Source organism: Salvelinus alpinus, chromosome 7 (assembly GCF_045679555.1).
Source record: "Salvelinus alpinus chromosome 7, SLU_Salpinus.1, whole genome shotgun sequence".
In the NCBI taxonomy this organism is placed as follows: domain Eukaryota; kingdom Metazoa; phylum Chordata; class Actinopteri; order Salmoniformes; family Salmonidae; genus Salvelinus; species Salvelinus alpinus.
This window is the reverse complement of record NC_092092.1, coordinates 72,339,810-72,359,298: the sequence shown is the minus strand read 5'-3', so window position 1 is coordinate 72,359,298 and position 19,489 is coordinate 72,339,810. Positions and strand designations below refer to the sequence as shown.

At 46.3% G+C, this 19,489-nt stretch overlaps 1 protein-coding gene across 3 annotated transcripts in view; it reads right to left on the bottom strand.

The window, feature by feature from the left end:
• Positions 1–1,537: 1,537 nt before the first annotated feature.
• LOC139581629 (glutamate receptor 1-like) overlaps positions 1,538–19,489 on the bottom strand; it is a 231,968-nt gene continuing 214,016 nt past the window's right edge. For 2 of the 3 annotated variants that reach the window (XM_071411588.1, XM_071411590.1), the window contains exons 15-16: positions 13,942–14,076; positions 1,538–9,917 (exon numbers count right to left, since the gene is read on the bottom strand). In XM_071411588.1, the coding sequence (XP_071267689.1) occupies positions 9,717–9,917; positions 13,942–14,076 (336 nt within the window). In that variant the 3' untranslated portion in view covers positions 1,538–9,716. Of the gene's footprint in view, positions 9,918–13,780; positions 14,077–19,489 lie in introns of all 3 variants that reach the window. The other variant, XM_071411589.1, reaches the window with a different exon arrangement.

Sequence of the window (19,489 nt, the reverse complement as noted above, 5' to 3'; positions counted from 1 at the left end):
CAGTTCTTGACATAAACCACTGCGTCTGGCACTTACTACCATACCCTGTTCAAAAACACTTAAACCACTGCATCTGGCACTTACTACCATACCCTGTTCAAAAGCACTTAAACCACTGCATCTGGCACTTACTACCATACCCTGTTCAAAAGCACTTAAACCACTGCGTCTGGCACCTACCACCATACCCTGTTCAAAAGCACTTAAACCACTGCGTCTGGCACCTACTACCATACCCTGTTCAAGAACACTTAAACCACTGCGTCTGGCACCTACTACCATACCCTGTCCAAAAGCACTATAACCACTGTGTCTGGCACCTACAACCATACCCTGTTCAAAAGCACTTAAGCCACTGCGTCTGGCACCTACTACCATACCCTGTTCAAAAGCACTTAAACCACTGCGTCTGGCACCTACTACCATACCCTGTTCAAAAGCACTTAAACCACTGTGTCTGGCACCTACTACCATACCCTGTTCAAAAGCACTTAAACCACTGCGTCTGGCACCTACTACCATACCCTGTTCAAAAGCACTTAAACCACTGCGTCTGGCACCTACTACCATACCCTGTTCAAAAGCACTTAAACCACTGCGTCTGGCACCTACTACCATACCCTGTTCAAAAGCACTTAAACCACTGCGTCTGGCACCTACTACCATACCCTGTTCAAAAGCACTTAAACCACTGCGTCTGGCACCTACTACCATACCCTGTTCAAAAGCACTTAAACCACTGCGTCTGGCACCTACTACCATACCCTGTTCAAAAGCACTTAAACCACTGCGTCTGGCACCTACTACCATACCCTGTTCAAAAGCACTTAAACCACTGCGTCTGGCACTTACTACCATACCCTGTTCAAAAGCACTTAAACCACTGCGTCTGGCACCTACTACCATACCCTGTTCAAAAGCACTTAAACCACTGCGTCTGGCACCTACTACCATACCCTGTTCAAGAACACTTAAACCACTGCGTCTGGCACCTACTACCATACCCTGTTCAAAAGCACGTAAACCACTGCGTCTGGCACTTACTACCATACCCTGTTCAAAAGCACTTAAACCACTGCGTCTGGCACCTACTACCATACCCTGTTCAAAAGCACTTAAACCACTGCGTCTGGCACCTACTACCATACCCTGTTCAAAAGCACTTAAACCACTGCGTCTGGCACCTACTACCATACCCTGTTCAAAAGCACTTAAATATTTTGTCTTGCCCATTCCCCTTCTGAATGGTACACACACACAATCTGTCTCAAGGCTTAAAAATCCTTCTTTAACCTGTCTCCTCCCCTTCACCAACACTGATTGAAGTGGATTTAACAAGTGACACCGATAAGGGATCATAGCTTTAACCTGGATTCATCTGGTCACTCCATCATTGAAAGAGCAGGTGTTCCTAATGTTTTGTGTACTCAGTGACCAGAACAGAATTGAGGCTGTTCTGAGGGCAAAGGGGGGTGCAACTCAATATTAGGAAGGTGTTCCTAACGTTTTGTACACTGAAATAAAATAACAAACATACTTACATAGTTGATTCCTTTATTCTGTTACAAAAAGCATGATGACTTTCTTCAGAGACACTTTGCTTAGAAAACGTTTATTTCTCAAAAGTTTATTTGTCTTTTCTCTTATTCATGAATGATCTCCATGTATTTATAAATGTTTTATTCAGCAACATCTTTCAGTAGTGATGTATAAAAAAACTATACTGTGAGGTTTTCAGGTGAACAAACTAAATAATCACTTTACATCATAACCCTTCATATCCTTGTATTAAAACTTTTGAAAAAAGAAAAAATGAAGAAGAAAAGTCAAATGTTGTTCAGTCTTAAACACCAAATGAAACACCAACCGGACATCCCTTTAATTCAAATGTCAAAATTATATTGGCTTAAGATTTACTTTTAATTGGTTAAAACATTGTCTACGCATTATTCAACAGCTGCTTTTTCTACACTTTTTCAAAGTGTGAAACACAATTTTTTTGCAGCTCTCAAACTCTCTATACGAAACAAACATTGAATGTATTTTTCTAAATCTGTTAGGGCATATAAAACATCACCTTCTCTTGAGACGAAAACGTCTGCCAAGGACTCACTTTTTGCTGTGCCTTCATCAATACAACACTAACGAACTAAAGGAGAAAAGAGGAAGAACTAAAGGAGAAGAGAAGAAGAACTAAAGGAGAAGAGGGGAAGAACTAAAGGAGAAGAGGGGAAGAACTAAAGGAGAAGAACTAAAGGAGAAGAGGGGAAGAACTAAAGGAGAAGAGAGGAAGAACTAAAGGAGAAAAGGGAATGAACTAAAGGAGAAGAGAGAAAGAACTAAAGGAGAAGAGAGGGAGAACTAAAGGGAGAAGAGGGGAAGAACTAAAGAAGAAGAGGGGAAGAACTAAAGGAGAAGAGGGGAAGAACTAAAGGAGAAGAAGAACTAAAGGAGAAGAGAGGAAGAACTAAAGGAGAAGAAGAACTAAAGGAGAAGAGAGGAAGAACTAAAGGAGCAGAAGAAGAACTAAAGGAGAAGAGAGGAAGAACTAAAGGAGCAGAGAGGAAGAACTAAAGGAAAAGAGGGGAAGAACTAAAGGAGAAGAGGGGATGAACTAAAGGAGAAGAGGGGATGAACTAAAGGAGAAGAGAGAAAGAACTAAAGGAGAAGAGAGGGAGAACTAAAGGAGAAGAGGGGAAGAACTAAAGAAGAAGAGGGGAAGAACTAAAGGAGAAGAGGGGAAGAACTAAAGGAGAAGAAGAACTAAAGGAGAAGAGAGGAAGAACTAAAGGAGAAGAACTAAAGGAGAAGAGAGGAAGAACTAAAGGAGAAGAAGAAGAACTGAAGGAGAAGAGAGGAAGAACTAAAGGAGCAGAAGAAGAACTAAAGGAGCAGAGAGGAAGAACTAAAGGAAAAGAGGGGATGAACTAAAGGAGAAGAGGGGAAGAATTAAAGGAGAAGAGGGGAAGAACTAAAGGAGAAGAGGGGAAGAACTAAATGAGAAGAGGGGAAGAACTAAAGGAGAAGAGGAAGAACTAAAGGAGAAGAGGGGATGAACTAAAGGAGAAGAGGGGAAGAACTAGAAAAGAGAGGAAGAACTGAAGGAGAAGAAAACTAAAGGAGAAGAGAGGATGAACTAAAGGAGAAGATGGGATGAACTAAAGGAGAAGAAGAACTAAAGGAGAAGAGAGGATGAAATAAAGGAGAAGAGAGGATGAACTAAAGGAGAAGGAGAACTAAAGTAGAAAAAGAAGAACTAAAAGAGAAGAGGAAGAACTAAAGGAGAAGAAGATCTAAAGGAGAGGAGAGGAAGAACTAAAGGAGAAGAAGAACTAAAGGAGAAGAGAGGATGAACTAAAGGAGAAGGAGAACTAAAGGAGAAGAAGAAGAACTAAAAGAGAAGAGACGAAGAACTAAAGGAGAAGAGAGGAAGAACTAAAGGAGAAGAAGAACTAAAGGAGAAGAGAGGAATAACTAAAGGAGAAGAATAAGAACTAAAGGAGAAGAGAGGAATAACTAAAGGAGAAGAACTAAAGGAGAAGAGAGGAAGAACTAAATGAGAAGAGAGGATGAACTAAAGAAGAAGAGAGGAAGAACTAAAGGAGAATAAGAAGAACTAAAGGAGAAGAAGATCTAAAGGAGAAGAGAGGAAGAACTAAAGGAGAAGAAGAAGATCTAAAGGAGAAGAGAGGAACAACTAAAGGAGAAGAGGGGGTGAACTAAAGGAGTAGAGAGGAAGAACTAAAGGAGAAGAGGGGAAGAACTAAAGGAGAATAAGAAGAACTAAAGGAGAAGAAGAAGATCTAAAGGAGAAGAGAGGAAGAACTAAAGGAGAAGAAGAAGATCTAAAGGAGAAGAAGAACTAAAGAAGAAGAGAGGAACAACTAAAGGAGAAGAGGGGGTGAACTAAAGGAGTAGAGAGGAAGAACTAAAGGAGAAGAGGTGAAGAACTAAAGGAGAATAAGAAGAACTAAAGGAGAAGAAGAAGAACTAAAGGAGAAGAGAGGAAGAACTAAAGGAAAAGAAGAACTAAAGGAGAAGAGAGGAATAACTAAAGGAGAAGAGGGGAATAACTAAAGGAGAAGAAGAAGAACTAAAGGAAAAGAGAGGAAGAACTAAAGGAGAAGAAGAACTAGAGAAGAGAGGAAGAACTAAAGGAGAAGAGGGGATAAACTAAAGGAAAAGAGAGGAAGAACTAAAGGAGAATAATAACTAAAGGAGAAGAAGAAAAACTAGAGAAGAGAGGAAGAACTAAAGGAGAAGAAAGGAAGAACTAAATGAGAAGAGAGGATGAACTAAAGGAGAAGAGAGGAAGAACTAAAGGAGAAGAAGAAGAACTAGAGAAGAGAGGAAGAACTAAAGGAGAAGAGGAAGAACTAAAGGAGAAGAGGGGAAGAACTAAAGGAAAAGAGGAAGAACTAAAGGAGAAGAATTACTAAAGGAGAAGAGAGGAAGAACTAAAGGAGAAGAAGAACTAAAGGAGAAGAGGGGATGAACTAAAGGAGAAGAGGGGAAGAACTAAAGGAAAAGAGAGGAAGAACTAAAGGAGAAGAGGGGAAGAACTAAAGGAGAAGAGAGGAAGAACTAAAGGAGAAGAAGAACTAGAGAAGAGAGGAAGAACTAAATGAGAAGAGGAGAACTAAAGGAGAAGAAGAACTAAAGGAGAAGAGAGGATGAACTAAAGGAGAAGAAGAAGAACTAAAGGAGAAGAGAGGAAGAACTAAAGGAGAAGAAGAACTAAAGGAGAAGAAGAGGAACTAAAGGAGAAGAGAGGCAGAACTAAAGGAGGAGAATAACTAAAGGAGAAGAGAGGAATAACTAAAGGAGAAGAGAGGAAGAACTAAAGGAGAAGAGAGGAAGAACTAAAGGAGAAGAAGAAGAACTAAAGGAGAAGAGAGGAATAACTAAAGGAGAAGAAGGGAAGAACTAAAGGAGAAGAGAGGAAGAACTAAATGAGAAGAGAGGAAGAACTAAATGAGAAGAGAGGATGAACTAAAGGAGAAGAGAGGAAGAACTAAAGGAGAAGAGGAAGAACTAAAGGAGAAGAGGGGAAGAACTAAAGGAAAAGAGGAAGAACTAAAGGAGAAGAATTACTAAAGGAGAAGAGAGGAAGAACTAAAGGAGAAGAAGAACTAAAGGAGAAGAGGGGATGAACTAAAGGAGAAGAGGGGAAGAACTAAAGGAAAAGAGAGGAAGAACTAAAGGAGAAGAGGGGAAGAACTAAAGGAGAAGAGAGGAAGAACTAAAGGAGAAGAAGAACTAGAGAAGAGAGGAAGAACTAAATGAGAAGAGGAGAACTAAAGGAGAAGAAGAACTAAAGGAGAAGAGAGGATGAACTAAAGGAGAAGAAGAAGAACTAAAGGGGAAGAGAGGAAGAACTAAAGGAGAAGAAGAACTAAAGGAGAAGAAGAGGAACTAAAGGAGAAGAGAGGCAGAACTAAAGGAGGAGAATAACTAAAGGAGAAGAGAGGAATAACTAAAGGAGAAGAGAGGAAGAACTAAAGGAGAAGAGAGGAAGAACTAAAGGAGAAGAAGAAGAACTAAAGGAGAAGAGAGGAATAACTAAAGGAGAAGAAGGGAAGAACTAAAGGAGAAGAGAGGAAGAACTAAATGAGAAGAGAGGATGAACTAAAGAAGAAGAGAGGAAGAACTAAAGGAGAATAAGAAGAACTAAAGGAGAATAAGAAGAACTAAAGGAGAAGAGAGGAAGAACTAAAGGAGAAGAAGAAGATCTAAAGGAGAAGAGAGGAAGAACTAAAGGAGAAGAAGAACTAAGAAGAACCCGCTCCTCCGCTCTCTCCACTGGCTTCCAGTTGAAGCTCGCATCCGCTACAAGACCATGGTGCTTGCCTACGGAGCTGTGAGGGGAACGGCACCTCCGTACCTTCAGGCTCTGATCAGGCCCTACACCCAAACAAGGGCACTGCGTTCATCCACCTCTGGCCTGCTCGCCTCCCTACCTCTGAGGAAGTACAGTTCCCGCTCAGCCCAGTCAAAACTGTTCGCTGCTCTGGCACCCCAATGGTGGAACAAACTCCCTCACGACGCCAGGTCAGCGGAGTCAATCACCACCTTCCGGAGACACCTGAAACCCCAACTCTTTAAGGAATACCTAGGATAGGATAAAGTAATCCTTCTAACCCCCCCCTCCCCCTTAAAAGAGTTAGATGCACTATTGTAAAGTGGTTGTTCCACTGGATATCATAAGGTGAATGCACCAATTTGTAAGTCGCTCTGGATAAGAGCGTCTGCTAAATGACTTAAATGTAAATGTAACTAAAGGGGTAAAGGGGAAGAACTAAAGGAGAAGAGGGGAAGAACTAAAGGAGAAGAAGGGAAGAACTAAAGGAGAAGAAGAAGAACTAAAGGAGAAGAAGAACTAAATGAGAAGAATAAGAACTAAAGGAGAAGATGGGAAGAACTAAAGGAGAAGAGGGGATGAACTAAAGGAGAAGAGGGGAAGAACTAAAGGAGAAGAGAGGAAGAACTAAAGGAGAAGAAGAACTAAAGAAGAAGAGAGGAACAACTAAAGGAGAAGAGAGGAAGAACTAAAGGAGAAGAAGAACTAAAGGGGTAAAGGGGAAGAACTAAAGGAGAAGAGGGGAAGAACTAAATGAGAAGAGGGGAAGAACTAAAGGAGAAGAAGAAGAACTAAAGGAGAAGAAGAACTAAAGGAGAAGAAGAAGAATTAAAGAAGAAGAAGAACTAAAGGAGAAGAAGAACTAAATGAGAAGAATAAGAACTAAAGGAGAAGATGGGAAGAACTAAAGGAGAAGAGGGGATGAACTAAAGGAGAAGAGGGGAAGAACTAAAGGAGAAGAGAGGAAGAACTAAAGGAGAAGAGAGGAAGAACTAAAGGAGAAGAAGAACTAAAGGAGAAGAAGAACTAAAGGAGAAGAGAGGAAGAACTAAAGGAGAAGAAGAACTAAAGGAGAAGAAGAACTAAAGGAGAAGAAGAACTAAAGGAGAAGAAGAAGAACAGAAGCATCACACAGTCAGGCAGAGAGAGGCAGATTGGGTCAGAGAAGAAGAACAAGTTTCACTGCAGTAGAGAAGAAGAATCAACCCTTTTATATACATAGTGGATGGAGAGATGAGATATATTTGATGTAAGCAGTCTCTGCCCAGTATCTGTCTTCACTGTCAAACATGTTCAAGAGTGAAAGGTTGTTCCATGTTTAGCACTATGGCTATGGCAGAAACAGTCTGACAGCTGCGTCCGTGTTGAACACTATCTTTATGGCAGAGACCCACACAAACAGAGCCAGAGCTGGAGAGTGTAGCTAGCAAATGCTCCCTTTGTAGCTGTAGGCAGGCTGTCTCTGACTCTGATTCCAGTATCCTAACGAGGCTTCTCTCTGCTGCCAGCCCTATAGGCCACAGCAACACGTACAATGACCTAAACATCAAACAATACTGAATAACCTCTGTCATAAAATAACAAACTACTGAGAGAGAAACAAGATTGGTTGCCATGGTGGTAGCCACCGTTTCCATGGTTTCCATTAACGATCGCCAAAGGCTGATTGACTGTGAACGTGTAAATCAAGCAGGGGTTTCTGTCCGTAAGTCATGCCTCTTTCCTCTGTCAGTTAGGCTGTGTTCCAAAATGACTACTCTCTCTACAAAATAATACAGTGGAGCCACTGAAGAAATCAATGGTGTTAATCTGTGGTACTTTGTCAAGTTCTAACCATGTCAGTCAATATTTCCTCACTTCCAAATCTAGCAGTACCAATCATTCTAGGTAGTTTAATAACGTGACAGTGTGTGTGTCTGTCGACCACAGACACACAAGGCATGGTGTAGCAGTAAAACATGTTTGTTGAGGAGAACACGACACAGCTGGTTAAGCATCAATTTAAACGTCTTTAACCTGTGAGATCAAGACAAATTAAATCAATACCTATACAGGGATCAGTCTCTGTGGGAATGACTGTCAGCAGATGGTTCAGAGAGGCCAGGGATGACTGAGCTCTGTGTATGATTATTCATGTCTGTATTATAATACTGCATTGGTGCTTGATATGCTTGTGTTCCAGTTCATGATGCCTTTCCAATATAACGTGTGTAACTGTCCACAACACACGAGAGAAACCAGAGACACACATATCAAATGACCATAATAATCAATCAGCATTATTATCATTATTGTCTTTTAGCTGTGCAAAGACACAAAGAAACCCCCATTTTGTGATCCGTCATCACTAAGTAAATGGTCAGAGAGAGTAGGTAGTGAACTGAGTAGGTAGTGAACTGAGTAGGTAGTGAACTGAGTAGGTAGTGAACTGAGTAGGTAGTGAACTGAGTAGGTAGTGAACTGAGTAGGTAGTGAACTGAGTAGGTAGTGAACTGAGTAGGTAGTGAACTGAGTAGGTAGTGAACTGAGTAGGTAGTGAACTGAGTAGGTAGTGAACTGAGTAGGTAGTGAACTGAGTAGGTAGTGAACTGAGATTTTACAGAGTCAGTAGACAAGAGAACGGCCACAGCTCAGGTTAGAGAAGGTCAGGGCAGGGCAGAAGAGGTCAGAGCAGGTCAGGGCAGGGCAGAAGAGGTCAGGGCAGGTCAGGTCAGGGCAGAAGAGGTCAGGGCAGGTCAGGTCAGGGCAGGGCAGAAAAGGGCAGGGCAGAAAAGGGCAGGGCAGAAGAGGTCAGCGCAGGTCAGGGCAGGGCAGAAGAGGTCAGAGCAGGTCAGGGCAGAAGAGGTCAGGGCAGAAGAGGTCAGGGCAGAAGAGGTCAGGGCAGGTCAGGGCAGAAGAGGTCAGGGCAGGTCAGGTCAGAAAAGGGCAGGGCAGGTCAAGGCAGAAAAGGGCAGGGCAGAAAAGGGCAGGGCAGAAAGGGGCAGGGCAGAAGAGGTCAGGGCAGGGCAGGGCAGAAGAGGTCAGGGCAGGTCAAGGCAGAAAAGGGCAGGGCAGGGCAGAAAAGGGCAGGGCAGAAAGGGGCAGGGCAGAAGAGGTCAGGGCAGGGCAGGGCAGAAAAGGGCAGGGCAGAAGAGGTCAGGGCAGGTCAGGGCAGAAAAGGGCAGAAGAGGTCAGGGCAGAAAAGGGCATGGCAGGGTAGGTCAGGGCAGAAAAGGGCAGGGCAGAAAAGGGCAGGGCAGGGCAGAAGAGGTCAGGGCAGGTCAGGGCAGGTCAGGTCAGGGCAGGGCAGAAAAGGTCAGGGCAGGGCAGAAAAGGTCAGGGCAGTGCAGGGCAGGTCAGAAAAGGGCAGGGCAGGGCAGGGCAGAAAAGGACAGGGCAGGGCAGAAAAGGTCAGGGCAGTGCAGGGCAGAAAGGGGCAGGTCAGGGCAGAAAGGGGAGGAAAGGTCAGGGCAGGGCAGAAAAGGTCAAGGCAGAAAAGGGCAGGGCAGGGCAGAAAAGGTCAAGGCAGGGCAGGCGGCATTTACCGTATAGGTCTCTTTTTAACACAGAAATTAACACCTTTTTCCAAAAAATCATAATAAAAGAAACAAAAAACATCACGTCCCAACAATGGCTCCTTTTTCAAAACATTTTCCTCATCTCCTTTTCTGTTTCCCCTGTTTGTAGTGAGTGATTTCAGAGTGCATTTGGCAGTAGTATTGAAGTCTGTCTCCGACACACAGCACGCAGCCGCCACACAAACAAACTGTTCAGAAAGAGTGCCATGTTCACAAGGTCAATGTCACCATTAATGTGGCCATCTTTGTAAGGTCTATGAGTGAGTCTCCTGCTCAGCCCCTTGTGCCAAGTCATGTGATCACATGCCGGAGGCGCTGAGCCCCATGCTGGCGGTGTGGCTCATGCAGGGGAGAGTCTGGACTGTTTCAGGGAAGTCGTGAGTTAGGATGCGTCCGTTCTCTCCTCCACCTCCACCTTCACCTTCACCTCCTCCTCCCCCGTTCCCGTTCCCGCTCATTCTGGTCATGGTGGAGCAGGGCATGGCGTCGTTGACGTTCTGCTGCAGATAACAGAGAGAGAGAAGAGGGCAACAGAGTTGGACACAAGGACAAGGCGACAGTCACAGCCATGCATACATCCTGTTTATGGGCTCTCAGTAATACCGGCCACCTAAACAGAGGTTAGCCCTACCAGGTAAATACTGTCTATGGGCTCTCAGTAATACTGGTCACCTAAACAGAGGTTAGCCCTACCAGGTAAATACTGTCTATGGGCTCTCAGTAATACTGGCCACCTAAACAGAGGTTAGCCCTACCAGGTAAATACTGTCTATGGGCTCTCAGTAATACCGGCCACCTAAACAGAGGTTAGCCCTACCAGGTAAATACTGTCTATGGGCTCTCAGTAATACCGGCCACCTAAACAGAGGTTAGCCCTACCAGGTAAATACTGTCTATGGGCTCTCAGTAATACTGGCCACCTAAACAGAGGTTAGCCCTACCAGGTAAATACTGTCTATGGGCTCTCAGTAATACCGGCCACCTAAACAGAGGTTAGCCCTACCAGGTAAATACTGTCTATGGGCTCTCAGTAATACTGGTCACCTAAACAGAGGTTAGCCCTACCAGGTAAATACTGTCTATGGGCTCTCAGTAATACTGGCCACCTAAACAGAGGTTAGCCCTACCAGGTAAATACTGTCTATGGGCTCTCAGTAATACTGGTCACCTAAACAGAGGTTAGCCCTACCAGGTAAATACTGTCTATGGGCTCTCAGTAATACTGGTCACCTAAACAGAGGTTAGCCCTACCAGGTAAATACTGTCTATGGGCTCTCAGTAATACTGGTCACCTAAACAGAGGTTAGCCCTACCAGGTAAATACTGTCTATGGGCTCTCAGTAATACTGTCCACCTAAACAGAGGTTAGCCCTACCAGGTAAATACTGTCTACGGGCTCTCAGTAATACTGGTCACCTAAACAGAGGTTAGCCCTACCAGGTAAATACTGTCTATGGGCTCTCAGTAATACTGGTCACCTAAACAGAGGTTAGCCCTACCAGGTAAATACTGTCTATGGGCTCTCAGTAATACTGGTCACCTAAACAGAGGTTAGCCCTACCAGGTAAATAGTGTACGTATCTCCTGGGGATTTAGACTCTAACAAAGACAAGAGGATAGGCTGGTGTAATATAATAATAAAATATAACTATCATAGTATTGTAATACAGTAGAATAATATTGTATTATATTATGTGTAACCGCTGACGTTTCAACCACAAGGTCTTTGTTGAATCAACAGCCCTCCATTTGATCACCTCATATTTGATTGGTCTACAGGAATACTGGAATATATTAACAGTAATAGTTTTGTGAATGAATGTGTAACTAACTACAGGCATCTATGAACAGAGATGGGAAGTGTTTGGCAGACAATGTTAATGTCCCAAATGGCACCCTATATAGTACACCCTATTCTCTATATAGTGCACCCTATTCCCTATACAGTGCACCCTATTCTCTATATAGTGCACCCTATTCCCTATACAGTGCGTCCTATTACCTATATAGTGCACCATATTCTCTATACAGTGCACCCTATTCCCTATACAGTGCACCCTATTCCCTATATAGTGCACCCTATTCTCTATATAGTGCACCCTATGGGCTCCGGTCAAAAGTAGCACACTGTACAGGGTATAGAGTGCCATTTGGGACACAGACAATGAGCTGTTAGCAGTCACAGTGTGTTATCCTTCATTGTCTTTATCTCGCTACTGACTGTTACTGGTGCGGAGCGGTAAACCCTTCTGATAGCCCACAAGCATCACACTCCCAATTTGCAGGGAGAGAGGAGAGGGCAGCGATGGTCTCTCTTTGGCCTTATTGCTCTGAGCTACAGCATAATAAAATAAAAGCCAGTGGGGCTGAAAGTGGAGCTAATGATGTGTGTGTGTGTGTGTGTGTGTGTGGTGTGAGTGTGTGTGTGTGTGTGGTGTGTGGTGTGTGTGTGTGTGTGTGTGTGTGTGTGTGTGTGTGTGTGTGTGTGTGTGTGTGTGTGTGTGTGTGTGTGTGTGTGTGTGTGTGTGTGTGTGTGGTGTGAGTGTGTGTGTGTGTGTGTGTGTGTGTGTGATGTTCTAGAGCTGCTCTCAGGTTGTAATAATATAACTAGTGTCAGTCAACCTATTGTTCCTTACCACATATCAGCCTTTAGTTGTAAACCTGGATTATCTGTCCAAACAGCTGATTTGACTGAGAGGTATACCGTAGAATCTATCATCTATCATTTATAATCCTAAATCTATCATCTCTGTTTTTATCATCTCTGTTACAGCAGTGGCAACATAGATAGGATGCTACTACAATGACCTGCTACAACACATTAAAGTCAGCATAGGAGGGAGGAGAGAGGGAGGACGGGAGAGGAGGGAGGCAGGGGAAAGGAGGGAGAGAGGAGGAGGGAGAGGAGAGTAGGGAGGAGAGGAGGGAGGGAGGGAGAGGAGAGTAGGGAGGGAGGAGGGGAGAGAAGGGAGGGGAGAGTATGGAGGAGAGGAGGGAGGGAGGGAGGGGAGGGAGAGTAGGGAGGAGAGGAGGGATGGAGGGGAGATGAGGGAGGGAGAGAGGGGAGGGGCATAGATATGATTCTACTACAATGGACCTGCACTACAACACAGAGTCAGCAGAGGAGGGAGGAGGAGGGAGGAGAGGATGGAAAGAGAAGAGGAAGGGAGGAGAGAGGAGGGAGAGTAGGGAGGAGAGGAGGGAGGAGAGGAGGGAAGGAGGAAGGAGGGGGAGGGAGGGAATAGGTTGGAGAGAGGGATTAGGGGAAATGAGCGAGGGAGGGGGGGGGACATAGACATGATTCTACTACAATGGACCTGCACTACAACACAGAGTCAGCAGTGGAGGGAGGAGGGGAGAGGAGGGAAGGGGAGGAGAGAGGAGGGAGGGAGAGTATGGAGGAGAGGAGGGAGGAGAGGAGGGAAGGGGAGAGGAGGGAGCGTATAGAAGAGAGGAGGGAGGAGAGGAGGGAGGGAGGAGAGAGGGAGGAGGGGGGAAAGGGGAGGGAGAGAGAGGAGAGGAGTTAGGGACAGCGATAGGATGTTACTACAATGGACCTGCACTACAACACATAGAGTCAGCAGAGGAGGGGGAGGGGGAGGAAGGAGAGGAGAGGAGGAGGGGAGGGGGAGGGAAGGGAAAGGGAATGGAGAGGAGGGGGAGAGAGAGGGAGGGGGGGGAGAGGGAGGGAAGGGAAAGGAGAGGAGGGAGAGAGAGAGGGAGGGAGGGAAAGGGAGGGAGGGAGGGAAAGGAAAGGGAGGGAGATGGTGAAGTAAAGAGAGAAAGATTAAGGGACAGAGACAGGTAGAGAGAAAGAGACAGACAGAGACAGGTAGAGAGAAAGAGACAGACAGAGACAGGTAGAGAGAAAGAGACAGACAGAGACAGGTAGAGAGAAAGAGACAGACAGAGACAGGTAGAGAGAAAGAGACAGACAGAGACAGGTAGAGAGAAAGAGACAGACAGAGACAGGTAGAGAGAAAGAGACAGACAGACAGGTAGAGAGAAAGAGATAGACAGAGACAGGTAGAGAGAAAGAGACAGACAGAGACAGGTAGAGAGAAAGAGACAGACAGAGACAGGTAGAGAGAAAGAGACAGACAGAGACAGGTAGAGAGAAAGAGACATACAGAGACAGGTAGAGAGAAAGAGACAGAGAGGTTAAAGGGTAAAGAGGGAGGTACAGAGGTAGAGCGTTTGCGTTGCGGTTGAGAAGTAGTGAGGTGCTACAGGTGGGTCTACTGTGATCACATGGTTAGATGGCTGGAGGGAGGGAGGGAGGGAGGGGGGAGAGAGGGGTGAGGAAGAGGCAGATGATATCAACATCATCAATCATCATCATCATGGTATCACAGTTTCCTACCCCGTGTCCTCTGTTCTCTCTCTCTCCTATATCTTAACAGTGTTGTTGGAGTACAGGCCGTAGCTCTGCAGCTCTGTGTAAGGAGCGGTAGCGCCCCCTGTGTCTAAGGCTGAGCACTGAAAGGTCTGAGCGGCGGATGCGGCGGCTCGCGCGGTGGACACCTTCATTCTCTGAGACTCGGTTCGCGACTTGTAGCAGAACTCCACCAACGCCACCAGCATGGCCAGGCCCAGCCCTCCAATCAGAATGTAGAATACTCCGGCCACGTTGCTCAGGCTCAACGCACTTGTCTTATCCTGGGGGGGAGAGACGGGGTAAGAAGGAGAGAGGGGAGGACACACACACACACACATTACACACACACAATGACACCATACATAGAAAACATGTAAAAACACACAGAAACAGCATGCACAGAGACAAACAAATGTGGTACACACGCGCACACACACAGATAGACACAATTGTGTCAGGTCTCCCAGAAAACACATAACAGTTCTGCCCTGCTTAGTTAACTAACCCAAACCCTGCTTAGTTAACTAACCCAAACCCTGCTTAGTTAACTAACCCAAACCCTGCTTAGTTAACTAACCCAAACCCTGCTTAGTTAACTAACCCAAACCCTGCTTAGTTAACTAACCCAAACCCTGCTTAGTTAACTAACCCAAACCCTGCTTAGTTAACTAACCCAAACCCTGCTTAGTTAACTAACCCAAACGAAATACAGGTAGACAAGATAATATTCACTAAACAACACGTGCAACTTCACACTACTAATATAACACCCTGGCTTCATTAAGAAACTAACTATTGTTTGAAACTAACGTGACATCGTAAATAACCCACTCACTCCGTACTCAGACACATAGATAATACTTGAAGAGCTAGTCTAACGTTATATACATTTCCTTTCTTTATTTCTGAGGGGGTTTAGATAAAGTGGATTTTTCATGAAAATAAAACTTGAGTCAAATCCTCATAAGATCCATGCAGCCATGCATCCATGCAGCCATGCATCCATGCAGCCATGCAGCATTCATTTAACAGGCAGAGAGTCTAAATTCACTTTAACCCACATATTGTGGGATGGCCCGTTATCATGTTGGTCTACAGTATATATCCATCTAGAACATTAAAGTATATTTATTCTCTATTTCTAACAGATAAACTCTGGTTATCATGCTGGGGTTGTGGGTTAAGGAGGGTTGAGGCCGTTGCTTCCTTCTCAGTGGTGAGAAACCATGCAGGTCAAGACAATCGGATCATTATCAAACTCCCTGATTCTGCTTTAGGGTTATGTTGGGTGTAGAAGGTTGCTAGCCTCGCGAGACAGCCTGATATTGCAAGCTTAATCATTTAATTTACTGTATGCTCGGAAGCTCAGTCTGGCTCGCAGGACTAACGGGTTGCTAGGCTGAACAGGAGCAGGCTGGCTCGCAAGGCTAAGAGGTTGCTAGGCTTAACAGGATCAGGCTGGCACGCAAGGCTAAGAGGTTGCTAGGTTGATCAGGGAGGCACGCAAGGCTAAGAGGTTGCTAGGCTGAACAGGATCAGGCTGGCACGCAAGGCTAAGGGGTTGCTAGGCTGAACAGGATCAGGCTGGCTCGCGAGGCTAAGGGGTTGCTAGGCTGAACAGGATCAGGCTGGCTCGCAAGGCTAAGGGGTTGCTAGGCTGAACAGGATCAGGGTGGCTCGCGAGGCTAAGGGGTTGCTAGGTTGAACAGGATCAGGGTGGCTCGCAAGGCTAAGGGGTTGCTAGGCTGAACAGGATCAGGGTGGCTCGCAAGGCTAAGAGGTTGCTAGGCTTAACAGGATCAGGCTGGCACGCAAGGCTAAGAGGTTGCTAGGTTGATCAGGGAGGCACGCAAGGCTAAGAGGTTGCTAGGCTGAACAGGATCAGGCTGGCACGCAAGGCTAAGGGGTTGCTAGGCTGAACAGGATCAGGCTGGCTCGCGAGGCTAAGGGGTTGCTAGGCTGAACAGGATCAGGCTGGCTCGCAAGGCTAAGGGGTTGCTAGGCTGAACAGGATCAGGGTGGCTCGCGAGGCTAAGGGGTTGCTAGGTTGAACAGGATCAGGGTGGCTCGCAAGGCTAAGGGGTTGCTAGGCTGAACAGGATCAGGGTGGCTCGCAAGGCTAAGGGGTTGCTAGGCTGAACAGGATCAGGGTGGCTCGCGAGGCTAACGGGTTGCTAGGCTGAACAGGATCAGGGTGTCTCGCGAGGCTAAGGGGTTGCTAGCTAAATAGTATCTGTAGGTTTTATAAGTTTTGGGTGGGGTGCACCTCCCACTGGAGAGGGTAGAGCCAGACCAGGCAGGCTGGTGTGGAGAGGTGTTTCAGGGCCTGGCAACAAGAGGAGCATTGGATCCATGGGGGTCACATCCACAGACAGAGAAGGAGCCAATGTCATGTTAGGAGCCAGGGGTCCTCTCTCTCTCTCTCTCTCTCTCTCTCTCTTCTCTCTCTCTGTCTGTCTCTCTCTCTCTTCTCTCTTCTCTCTCTCTTCGTCTGTCTGTCTGTCTGTCTCTCTCTCTCTCTCTCTCTCTCTCTCTCTCTCTCTCTCTCTCTCTCTCTCTCTCTCTCTCTCTCTCTCTCTCTCTCTCTCTCTCTCCACACTGACATCCAGGCTGCATCCAACATGGCATCCTAAGTGAACTGTATAGAGAATTAGGTTGCCATTTCAGACACACCTCAGTCCCATCGTGGAGCCGTAGGGCGCTGTTCTTTGTTGTGTTCTCTGCCTGTCTGCTTTCAGAGACCACTCTGCTGACAACAGCTATGTGATCTCTGCCTGTCTGCTTTCAGAGATCACTCTGCTGACAACAGCTATGTGATCTCTGCCTGTCTGCTTTCAGAGATCACTCTGCTGACAACAGCTATGTGATCTCTGCCTGTCTGCTTTCAGAGACCACTCTGCTGACAACAGCTATGTGTTCTCTGCCTGTCTGCTTTCAGAGACCACTCTGCTGACAACAGCTATGTGATCTCTGCCTGTCTGCTTTCAGAGACCACTCTGCTGACAACAGCTATGTGATCTCTGCCTGTCTGCTTTCAGAGACCACTCTGCTGACAACAGCTATGTGATCTCTGCCTGTCTGCTTTCAGAGACCACTCTGCTGACAACAGCTATGTGATCTCTGCCTGTCTGCTTTAAGAGACCACTCTGCTGACAACAGCTATGTGATCTCTGCCTGTCGGCTTTCAGAGACCACTCTGCTGACAACAGCTATGTGTTCTCTGCCTGTCTGCTTTCAGAGACCACTCTGCTGACAACAGCTATGTGATCTCTGCCTGTCTGCTTTCAGAGACCACTCTGCTGACAACAGCTATGTGTTCTCTGCCTGTCTGCTTTCAGAGACCACTCTGCTGACAACAGCTATGTGTTCTCTGCCTGTCTGCTTTCAGAGACCACTCTGCTGACAACAGCTATGTGATCTCTGCCTGTCTGCTTTAAGAGACCACTCTGCTGACAACAGCTATGTGATCTCTGCCTGTCTGCTTACAGAGACCACTCTGCTGACAACAGCTATGTGTTCTCTGCCTGTCTGCTTTCAGAGACCACTCTGCTGACAACAGCTATGTGATCTCTGCCTGTCTGCTTTAAGAGACCACTCTGCTGACAACAGCTATGTGATCTCTGCCTGTCTGCTTACAGAGACCACTCTGCTGACAACAGCTATGTGTTCTCTGCCTGTCTGCTTTCAGAGACCACTCCGCTGACAACAGCTATGTGATCTCTGCCTGTCTGCTTTAAGAGACCACTCTGCTGACAACAGCTATGTGATCTCTGCCTGTCTGCTTACAGAGACCACTCTGCTGACAACAGCTATGTGATCTCTGCCTGTCTGCTTTCAGAGACCACTCTGCTGACAACAGCTATGTGATCTCTGCCTGTCTGCTTTCAGAGACCACTCTGCTGACAACAGCTATGTGATCTCTGCCTGTCTGCTTTCAGAGACCACTCTGCTGACAACAGCTATGTGTTCTCAGCCTGTCTGCTTTAAGAGACCACTCTGCTGACAACAGCTATGTGATCTCTGCCTGTCTGCTTTCAGAGACCACTCTGCTGACAACAGCTATGTGATCTCTGCCTGTCTGCTTTCAGAGACCACTCTGCTGACAACAGCTATGTGATCTCTGCCTGTCTGCTTTCAGAGACCACTCTGCTGACAACAGCTATGTGATCTCTGCCTGTCTGCTTTCAGAGACCACTCTGCTGACAACAGCTATGTGATCTCTGCCTGTCTGCTTTCAGAGACCACTCTGCTGACAACAGCTATGTGATCTCTGCCTGTCTGCTTTAAGAGACCACTCTGCTGACAACAGCTATGTAATCTCTGCCTGTCTGCTTTCAGAGACCACTCTGCTGACAACAGCTATGTGATCTCTGCCTGTCTGCTTTCAGAGACCACTCTGCTGACAACAGCTATGTGATCTCTGCCTGTCTGCTTTCAGAGACCACTCTGCTGACAACAGCTATGTGATCTCAGCCTGTCTGCTTTCAGAGACCACTCTGCTGACAACAGCTATGTAATCTCTGCCTGTCTGCTTTCAGAGACCACTCTGCTGACAACAGCTATGTGATCTCTGCCTGTCTGCTTTCAGAGACCACTCTGCTGACAACAGCTATGTGTTCTCTGCCTGTCTGCTTTCAGAGACCACTCTGCTGACAACAGCTTGCTTTCAGAGACCACTCTGCTGACAACAGCTATGTGATCTCTGCCTGTCTGCTTTCAGAGATCACTCTGCTGACAACAGCTATGTGATCTCTGCCTGTCTGCTTTCAGAGATCACTCTGCTGACAACAGCTATGTGATCTCTGCCTGTCTGCTTTCAGAGACCACTCTGCTGACAACAGCTATGTGTTCTCTGCCTGTCTGCTTTCAGAGACCACTCTGCTGACAACAGCTATGTGATCTCTGCCTGTCTGCTTTCAGAGACCACTCTGCTGACAACAGCTATGTGATCTCTGCCTGTCTGCTTTCAGAGACCACTCTGCTGACAACAGCTATGTGATCTCTGCCTGTCTGCTTTCAGAGACCACTCTGCTGACAACAGCTATGTGATCTCTGCCTGTCTGCTTTAAGAGACCACTCTGCTGACAACAGCTATGTGATCTCTGCCTGTCTGCTTTCAGAGACCACTCTGCTGACAACAGCTATGTGTTCTCTGCCTGTCTGCTTTCAGAGACCACTCTGCTGACAACAGCTATGTGTTCTCTGCCTGTCTGCTTTCAGAGACCACTCTGCTGACAACAGCTATGTGATCTCTGCCTGTCTGCTTTAAGAGACCACTCTGCTGACAACAGCTATGTGATCTCTGCCTGTCTGCTTACAGAGACCACTCTGCTGACAACAGCTATGTGTTCTCTGCCTGTCTGCTTTCAGACACCACTCTGCTGACAACAGCTATGTGATCTCTGCCTGTCTGCTTTCAGAGACCACTCTGCTGACAACAGCTATGTGATCTCTGCCTGTCTGCTTTCAGAGACCACTCTGCTGACAACAGCTATGTGATCTCTGCCTGTCTGCTTTCAGAGACCACTCTGCTGACAACAGCTATGTGATCTCTGCCTGTCTGCTTTCAGAGACCACTCTGCTGACAACAGCTATGTGATCTCTGCCTGTCTGCTTTCAGAGACCACTCTGCTGACAACAGCTATGTGATCTCAGCCTGTCTGCTTTAAGAGACCACTCTGCTGACAACAGCTA